This window comes from Mastomys coucha, unplaced genomic scaffold (genome assembly GCF_008632895.1).
Source record: "Mastomys coucha isolate ucsf_1 unplaced genomic scaffold, UCSF_Mcou_1 pScaffold15, whole genome shotgun sequence".
Taxonomy (NCBI): Eukaryota; Metazoa; Chordata; class Mammalia; order Rodentia; family Muridae; genus Mastomys; species Mastomys coucha.
In genome coordinates, this window is record NW_022196897.1 from 3,017,072 (window position 1) to 3,027,330 (window position 10,259).

Sequence of the window (10,259 nt, forward strand, 5' to 3'; positions counted from 1 at the left end):
TCTCCCTCTAGAGCTAGGCTAGGCTTTGGTCTATTAGTTCCCCATCCAGGACAACCACTTGGGCTTTGCTGCTCAGATTTATTGATTTTGATTTATCCTATTAGTTTGTGTGAGTAAGGGCAGGTGTACATGTGGTTTTGCATGTATGTGGAGGTCAGAGGACAATTCTACCAAGCTGGCTTTCCTAGCAGCCACCTCTATGTGGGTTCTGTATCCCACTAATGTTACCATGTTTAACAAGTGCTCTAACCCATTGAGCCATCTCAATGGCCCCTCCTCTTGATTTAACTGTAAGGAAAAGGGCCAAAAGTCTACAGTGACTCTATCCTAGTCTAAACCTTAGCTCCTTAAATATTGTTTCTACCAGACTAAGATACCAGAGTAGGATAGTTGTTAGAAATAGAAGCAATCTAGACTTGTCCCATACCTTTCAATACTCTGGAAACAGTTGCTTTCCTAGTGTGGCTGTGCATATATAATTTTTGGTTGCTTAAAGGAGCTGATTATATTTTATATCTCATTATTCTCAACAACAGAATCACTATCAATAAGGAAACATCTGTATGTTTTATTTAATTATCATACTAAGTCTTAGGATCATACATCACATGTCACACCTGGGTTTTGGGAGGCTGTGTTTTTAGTGCTGAGACTCAAAACCAAAGCCTTGTATATATTAGGCAAGTCCTCAAAATTGAAGTGAATCCTCAGTCTTACCTGGTTCTTCTGATAATATCATCACCCAGCACAACCTAATTATAGAACTATCCTCAAAGAGAGCAGGGCATGGCAGACAGTCCATGAAGACGCTGAGATTAAAGAGAAAGGAAGGGGTAGTGCAGTCCGAAAAGTGTAAGGACCTCAGCTTAGCCCCTAGAACCTACACTGGGGTTGAAAAAACAAAGCCCCAACACTGGGAAGGTGGTGAGCTCCCAGCCAAAGAGAGGCCTTGTCTCCAAAATAACACTGATGGCATGTGAGGAACAATGCTCAAGGTTGACCTCTGACCTTCATGGGCATGCACACATGTGAGCCTGCCCTCACCACATGCATACATGTACACACATGCACACACGCACACACACACACACACACAGAGAGAGAGAGAGAGAAGAGATAACTTAGCCAATGCCAGTGGCCTATAATATACTAACATTCTAATTACTGTGGTCATATCACACTGATATCAATGAGTGATACACGATTGGATCTGCAATCATGTTTGTCTCATTTTTAATTTATATGAAACTTAGGTGGGCCCATTTGTCCTTAGACCCTCCAGTTATGTGACTTCAAATATTTTATAACTACAACATGGGATTCACGAGCAAATCCCTCTGAATTCCCCTCCAACCTTACATTTCTTTGGAGACAAATTTCAGAGGATAGTGTCAAAAACACAAAATACAAAGTTCTTGACAACAAATAAGTTACAATATATACAATATGTTCCCAATATAAACAACATAACCAGATACTACTTTTCTGTTATACAACATAAAATGCCATCTTACAATCCTATTTCCACCTAGAACATGAGCAATACTGACAAACATATTGGTTAAAAATCTCAAAACCATATTCTTCATATTGTCCTGTTCTTGGGTTTTATAACAAGACATATATGTTTAATTCAATTAACCACAATTAACAGAAATCTCCTGAGGTGATGACCTGAATGTGTGTCTCCATGCTGCAGCTCTCATGAGCTCACCACCCATGATGGGGTGGGACTTTGCAGTGCCTGTTCAGGGCCAGCCACTTTCCAATAAGGACCTCTCACCCATGCTCTAAAAGTATGGCCAATAAACTCACTTGTTCACTCAAAAAAATATTTTAAAAACAAATGTAATTCTATAATTACTTAGCAGGTATCCTCATATCTGAACACATCTTAAATGTACAATCAGTCCTAATCAATATATGCTGCTTATTATGGAAGGAGGTTTAAGGATTGAATGAACCTCTCTCTATATTTTAATAATGAAGCCCAGAGGGCTTAGAAACTTAGCCTAAATACTAATATTCTAATAAATTTAGAATCAGGAGTTCTAGGCTCAATCTAACCTCAGCTCTTACTATATAACCTTAAAACAAATTGCATAACTTAATTTCCTTATTTATGCAACTGCAATATCCACAAATGTTTAAATCTCTATTCAATATGGTGCTATTTGGAGTGTAAATATACTATGAATTACAGTAACATCATATACTTAATTGACATGCACCACTGAAATGTTGTCAACATATCATATAGATGACTATGATTTAATTGAACAACTAACTACTTCTATAATATATCCCTTTAACTCTTCCACTGTGTGTGTTTAAAATTGTATGAGAACAAGAAATTCGCAAGTTTAAAACAACAGCCTATCCTATTATCTATGGGATTTTGTGCCACATAGTGCAGCAGAGTATATAAGTCTGACTGCCAGGGCTGGAGAGATGGCTCAGCAGTTAAGAGCACGAACTGTTCTTCCAGAGGTCCTGAGTTCAATTCCCAGCGAACACATGGTGGCTTACAACCATCTGTAATGGGATCTGATGCCCTCTTCTGGTGTGTCTGAGGACAGTCACAGTGTACTTACATACATGAAATAAATAAATAATCTTTAAGAAAAAAAGAAGAAGTGTGACCGCCCAGCATACCACACTCGCACCAACCTTCTGAAGCTCTTCAAGCAGCAGACCTCTGACATGCTGAACTGAGCCTAAATGTGTATTCACTCTGACGGTGGTCAACGATGGAGGGTGTGACAGGCGAAGCAGCAGAGTCTCAAACTTCCTTTCTGCTTCTTGTCTGCTTGAAGCAGACACAGCCTGCAGTGAGAAGAACCCGAGGCTCGACTTCAGTCTTAACACATTTAAGGAATGCTAGTTAACCTTAAGGCTTAGTTTGGTTGATAGCACTTCTTTTCTTTCCAAACTGCTTTACAAATGCACTGGCCTTCCTTTATTTAAGCTGTCATACCTTGTGTGCTTGGTAAAGAGATGACCTTAAAGATAGCATCAATCCTTCATAAAATAATGTTCATCATCCTATAACTGTTGAAATCGACCACTGAAAGTCCCCCTTCCTCTCTTAATATATACTTCCTAAGGTCCCTTGAGATAAGCATAAAATATTTTCTCTTTCCATAGATAGTTTATCCTATAAACAAGATTTGGAAATAAGATGTAGAAATAAGTTTTAAAATCCCAGCCCCAATAACACTCAAAAATAAAAAGCATTTAAGTGAATTGAATTTTGCTAGAAAGCCAAAAATTCAGAAAAATATCCAAATTGCCATGGGGTGGCAGGGTAAGGTGGTTAGAGCAAGCAGGGACATTTCACTAGAAGGCAATCGATATTCACTGGCGATTTCTGGGCTAAGCGTGGCCAGTAACAAGTAACTAACACTCTTTTTAAGATACGCCTTCCAAACCAATGTAGTGATTTTCACTTAAGGCTGATGTCCTAAGACAATCTTGGAAAGCACTTACAACCTATTCAACTTTCACAGAATAAATTAAGCTTTATCAGTAAGAATTAATTCAAGGTAACTCATGCAAAAATAATGCTTTCCAGCAAGGTTCAGTGGATTACATACCTGTTATCCCAGCACTCAGGAGGCAGAGGTAGGTGGATCACAGTAAACTCAAGACCAATCTGGTCTACCATGTGAGTTCCAGTATAGCCACTACTACGAGGAAAAACCCTGTGTCCATAGATGAAAGACGGATGGATGGATGGATAGATAGCTTCTAAAACTGACTTTTTTATCATTACATCTGAACTTTAGTTGTTTGACAGTTAGGTCAGTTTGGATAAGTAAGAAGACTGCTTAGATTCTGGTCTTACTTCTTAAAAATGAAACCAAATCACCCCACCAAGATTTATTAGACTAAAATGTAACCGTCTGCAATCAAACAACTGATGGCATTTAAAGAGGCACTCGTAGTGTGCCCTGTTAACCTGAGTAAGTACAAGAGCTTGTGTTTTAACAGAACAGGGGCATCTACTGTGGAAGTCTTGAGTTGTGTGGCCACAGAACTTCTTCGGTTGATTTTGCTACCCCTTCAGTACACAGGCACATAACACTTTCTTTTTTCTTACATCTAAATATGAGCACATATATTCATCTCCATCTCAGTAATCATCAATGGTGACAAAAACAAAACAAAACAAAACAAAACAAAAACCTAACTACATATTACCCTTCTTTTTACTTCCCCAGAAGTTGTATCGGAATTTTGGCAAACATCTATGGTACGTGACCTACCTCCTCATTCAAAAAGCTCTCTTTGAGATAGTTTTCAACTTCAGGTCTCAAAGATATCTTTGGAAATACATACATATTTTTTTTTTTCTGTTTTAAGTTGTCCAACAAAATGTTGGGAAGCAGTTTTTCTTTCTGAATTACAGCGTTGCCAGCCAATGGACGAGCACAAGAACGCCTTTCAGGGCTGAGTTCTGGAGTGAGCAGGGCCAAGGTTTGTCGTTCTCTGGGAAGCTGTGAGAAAGCTCCGAACTGCGACACTGCGCCAAACACGGCTTGGTGACAAATAAGTGTACATAAATTCAGATCGGAAAACCGGACGACGCCTACCTCCACTCTGACACGCTATTTCCCAAAACCGCGTCCCAAGCTTCTGAACAGAAAGTGGCTTCCTGGGTTCGTCACTTCCGCACCGGCTGCCCACCCTTCTGCGCGTGCCCAACCTGCATCTGCCAATCATCTCCAGTCCTTCCCCCTGAGGGTGGAGCTTCTTCCTACGAAGGACAGTGCCTGGTTATACCCCAGGACTCTGAACATCTTGAATGCTGGATTGAACTGAATTTACTGAGTTAGAGAAGTTTCCATTTATTGTCCCAGTGAAAGTAGCGGTGGAGGCTTCCCTCGCACGCTTCTTCTTTTCTTTTTTAAAGACGTATTTATGTTAAGAATATGAATGTTTTGCCAGCGTGCATACATGTGCACCACATGCTTGCCTGTTTGATGCTCTGTAACTGAAGTTCTGGTTGTAAGCTATCATGGGTGCTGACAATGGAACTTGGGCACTATGCAAGAACAAGTGCTCCTAACTGTTGAGCCATTCTCCTACCCTAATACCCATATTTTTTAGAGGTGAGTACTCAAGTACAACTTAAAATCCCCTAATAGTGTTTATAACTAGCCATGAAGCTACTAGCTAACGTGCTTTAGAGCACAAGAGCCTTGATAGGACTTCCCTGATAGTAATGAGCTGACAAAAGTTTAAAAATAAGTAAGCAAAGTCAGTGGGTTGGTTTGTACTTGGACATGATGAACAGTTCGGTGTTGATTGCTGACCGGGTAGGGTTTGCTTGTTTTGGTTGGTTTTGTGCTTTTTGTTTTTCTGGGCTATATCTCTTAGGTAACTATAGAGAAAGTTTTTGTCTGGTGTGTTTTTAATCTTTTAAGTTTTCACATTAGCTTTAAAATATATATAACTGCTCCTTTTTATGACACACCAAGTCTTTACTAGGAGAAAACCCCATGCAAAGACATTGCCACAGTTCAGCTCAGTGGTTCTAAGCATTTTTCAAGGACTAAACAAAGCTCCAAGAGTTGTAATAACTTTCCATGATCAAAAGAAAGAAAGAAAGGAAGGAAGGAAGGACGGAAGAAAATAGGCTATCGACCAGTAAGCCGTTTTCTAAAACACAAATACCCAGTCTTTCCACAATATCATGTATCTGTGGTCACTGCATGGGATTCTTTCCTGACCTCATCACCTGAAACTAACAAAGTGTCTTCGACACAGGTTTCAAGTGTTGCATGACATGCCTGAGGGGACATAAACATCTATTCACACCCAAATAAGAGTGATGTGACTAAGCAAAAGCTTGAAAAGTCCAGATTGAAGAAATAAATTAGTTTGCTAGGCTTACTTACAGCAAGATGGGCAGCTGCCCCACCGAAAACCACGACTGCCTACCACACTATTTTGGCTATTCAGTGGATCTACATCCACTGCAGTTAGCATAAAACTAGTTTCACAGAGCTACCCAGTGTAAAAGCAGCTGAGGTGGTACAGGTGAATCAAACTCTCAGAAAGGTTATATGTTTATGTGCACTGTATCCTTGATGTCACCAAGCACACTGTATCCTTGATGTCACCATGCATAGTCTGACCTGGGAAGAGTGGCCTGTTTTGCCACGGTCAGGCAGGGAGAACAGGTTAATGACATCTTGGTGCAACATGGAATGCTTTGCCCAGGATTCAGAGGGTTAGACCACCTATACAAAGGAATTTCGACTGGCAACTTTGTAGTAACCTTGACATTAGATATAGTTGAAATCTTTAAGAAATAAAGAAAACTTGAACTTGAAAGTCCATGAAGGAGAAATTTCATTTCCAGAAAGGATATTCATTGTTTGATATATAAAGGGCACTCCCTGAATGACTAATCAAACACAGACACCTTTGTGAAATAGAAAAGGAAACTGTTGTTAAATATGTATTTAATATAGTTTACTACTTCAGAACACTTGAATAGTGACCTGTAAATGTGCAGTTAGTAGAGTGAGGATGTTCTATCTAAGCAATGGAAGACTCCTACACAAACATGCAAATGTCACAGAGGTTATGTGCTCTTCTGTAGTATGGGCCCCAAGCAGGGACTGGTGGGAGAAATAAATATGATGTAATACCATCATTTTTAGCTTGTTTATGGCCTCATTTTATCTCTGAGGATTTTATTTCAGATTGATCTGGGGAACTGATTTACTACACTTCTCCATTACAGGGAACTTCTTTTTCTTTCAATGCTTTTCCCTTGTATTTCTCTTGTATGAATGTGTGCGTGTGTGTGTGTGTGTGTGTGTGTGTGTGTGTGTGTGTGTGTATGTGTGTGTATCCCTCTTGGGATAAGGTCTTTCACTGAATCTGGAGCTGGCTGACCTAACTGGATTGACTGGACAGAAGCAAGCTCAAGGGATCTGCATGTTATATCTCTGCCTCCCCAGTGCAGGAATTACTGGCTCACACTCCTGGCTCAGCTGGATGATGATGATGATGATGATGATGATGATGATGATGATGATGATGATGATTAATCCAAGCGCTTGGCATCAAAAAGTCAGGTCCTCGTGCATGGCAAGCACTTTACTAACTTGAATTTCTCCTTGGCCCCACTAATTTCTTTCATTGTTTATTTTTTGAGACAAACATCCCTATTTAGTCTAGGCTATTTTTGATTCACAATCCTACTGCCTCAACCTTGTGAGAGACGGGATAGTAGGTATTTCTAACACCTACCCCCTCCTGATAATCTTAAGTTCTGTAAAGATAACATAACATATCCATTAGCCACAAATCTAATCCTGTCAATACAATATCTCAGCTTTTCTAATACAATTGGCATCATCTGAGAAACTACAAATTAGAACTTACAGTGTTTGGAGATCAAAAGAATGAATGAATGTAATCTGGTTCAAATGCTGCCAGAATTAAGCACACAAACTTTTGGACTCATCATTAGTCATATAAATTATAATCCACACCTTACCGGGATTTCCTCATTTCTCCTGCTGCTATTATGGAACATTAAGAACTGAACTCCCTGCAAGCCAGACCTCTCTGAAGCAGCCAAGCTACTACAAGCCTAAATACTTGCTCTTCTGTCCTCAATGTGTACTTAACATTTGAGAAAGAAACAAACAGTAAAGATTCTGAAAACAAAATGCCTTTGACTTTAGAATATGGGGTTTATCTGGTTGTTCAGCAAGTAACTTCTTAATTGTTAAGAATTTTACTACTGATCTAGACTGCTAGGGTTCAAATTCCAGTTCTTGCAGCCATGGGCAAACTATTAAAGTTCTTATGTTTCATTTTTCTGATCTATTAAGTGGAGATAATATTTCCTACTTTATAGTGTCACTAAAGAGCAAACAAATTACATAAACTGATGTAAAGAGAGTTGGAAAAGGGCAAGCTTCGCTAATTGTTAGATATGACTATGCCCATGTTGGAGGAATGGCTGTCAGTCTTCACTCAGCAAGGAAGAACTAAGTGACCCAAATTCAAACAGATCAGGAGTTAACTAGTCTATGTAAGGGAGGAGTGCAGATTTCTGGGTTTTTAATGAGAGGTTATATAAATGTGTAATAGGCCCCGCCCTAAGTACAAGATTGTAACAAAGGGCAGGGTACATTGTTTATAAAGAGGAGAGGACCATGAGTATTGCACAAAATGGGTCAGCTTCAAAACCCTCCTACAAATGGTATTTTACAAACCACCATGTGCCTTCCATGGAGCCAGGAAGAGAGTAAGCATGTCCCCAAATGATAAGCACAAGGTGACAGCTTCAAGTACCTGACTGGAAGATCACTGGAGAAAAATCTGGGGGAGGATTGCTATGGTGATCCCAGAACCACAGAAGACAGAGATCAAGCCCCACTGCTAACGTATGAGCAGAGTCATAAACTTAAAGATACTTTGGTCTAGCAAAAATTATGAAACTCAAGGTATTGTGTAACCTCTGTGATTTTTAAAGCAACAGTTTCATCAGAAATCTATCAATATATTCTTTTCTACTTTCAGGAATGATAGATTAAATTGTTTGCAACAATCAATCATCTACAGCATCTAAGTGTCTAATAGGCATTTCCTGAATGAAAGTATACTGATTTCTTCGACCATATGGCAGAAAAGAACTTCCTTATGAGCACTCAATCTGGAAACCGACCAACTGGATTAAAATCGTAATTGACATGAAAATGTTTGGAGTTTTTAAGAGTGGCTTTTTTTCCTTAGCTGGCAGAACACACAGTTCCTTGAACTCTTTTTTTCAAGCTCTGTACAAACTGATCTAACTTAACTGATTAATAAGTTGAACTCAATGCCAAAGACATCAAGTTTTTCCTAGTATCACCTGGTCAGTTTATACTGGCTCCTCCTAAGAAATCTATTTAATTTTCCTTTTTTAGGCCTTTCCAGTTAACATTTTACTTCTTTGAAACTTCAGTTTATTTTATGTTAATTTAGTGCTTATAGCATACTTTTTTGGAGACTTTTTAGTGGTATTCTACTTCAATGAAAGTTATTTCATAATGTTTTCATGCAGTTATTCTTATCTCCTGAACTCAAACTATAATCATTTTCAGGTGGCGTCATGCTATAGATCAGTATTAACTCTTATACACCAAAGGCAACACTGAAATTAGTCTAGATAAAACCCTAAAGGGAAATTTAAAGAAAAAATACTTAGTTTCTGAGCTACATTTAAGAAGTTATATGCTCAGATTTTTCTATTTTCATTAAATTCTTGACAAACATTCCATATATGTGTATTATATGTATATATAAGTATAGTCACTACACATGCACAGTATAAACAAGTGCCATGCATCAACATTTATTAGTTTAGGCAATATTTAACAATATTTGTGAGCATCTATCATTTGTTCCCGTCAGAGTAGGTTTCTTTTCCTTCAGGTTAGCAAAACTTTCCAATTTCTAAATTCTCCCCTGAAAAGGGCATTAGAGAATAAGTCGGCTTTTAGATAATGAAGCCAATAGTAGAAATGACCCTTTAAACCCACTTGCGCAACCAAAAACTCATTCAGATTTATAGTCCCACGGATAATCATGAAAGCTGTGTTTGAATGGGATCAGTACATCAATTCCTCCGTATGAGAGGCCCGGAGCTACGGTTTAGTACCATGAAGTTGGTGTGATCCTGTACCCAATCTTCACTGGCCTTTGAAGTGTAGCACTAGCAGGGCATCTTAAACCACACTCACTTATTTACTTGGAACAGGTCATGGAATAGTTAGTTTACCGTGTTAAAAGGTCGGGTTGGCAGGCATCTTCTCTGGTTATGTGGGCCCGCCAGGTAGCCTCAAGGACTATTCTAGCCTATGAAATTTCCAGTTTCAATGGTAAGGATTTTGAGATCAACTACCACACCTAACGCTTGGCCGAACTGATGGCAGTATGAACTTAGAAACTTAACTGGACCCTGGCTACAAGCATTCCAGCACGCATGCCCCCATCCATTCCATTCAGAATTAAGAATCACGCTAGAATCCCAACACTGGGACAGGAACGAAAAACCACTTCTCCCCCTGCAGCCAGAGGACCGCGCCGGCTGAGGTTCTGCAGGCTTTCAGGAACGAGGGGCGCGGTGGCGAGGCCGCGGGGGTGACGGCCAGTACCCCGGGCCGCGTTTCTCCAGAGTGACAGGAGAGGGAGCACGCGCCGAGAAAATCCCCAGATCCGCCACTCTCAGCCTCCGCTGACGCCAA

At 39.6% G+C, this 10,259-nt stretch overlaps 1 protein-coding gene across 6 annotated transcripts in view; it reads right to left on the reverse strand.

Annotated features, from left to right (window-relative positions):
* Nsun6 (NOP2/Sun RNA methyltransferase 6) overlaps nt 1-10,252 on the reverse strand; it is a 51,464-nt gene extending 41,212 nt beyond the window's left edge. For 2 of the 6 annotated variants that reach the window (XM_031369071.1, XM_031369072.1), the window contains exons 1-2: nt 9,794-10,252; nt 2,671-2,826 (exon numbers count right to left, since the gene is read on the reverse strand). In XM_031369071.1, coding sequence (XP_031224931.1) covers nt 2,671-2,705 — 35 coding nt within the window. In that variant the 5' untranslated portion in view covers nt 2,706-2,826; nt 9,794-10,252. Of the gene's footprint in view, nt 1-2,670; nt 2,827-4,268; nt 4,709-9,793 lie in introns of those variants that run through there. The other 4 variants (XM_031369070.1, XM_031369068.1, XM_031369067.1 and 1 more) reach the window with 4 other exon arrangements.
* Between the last annotated feature and the right edge of the window lie 7 nt (nt 10,253-10,259).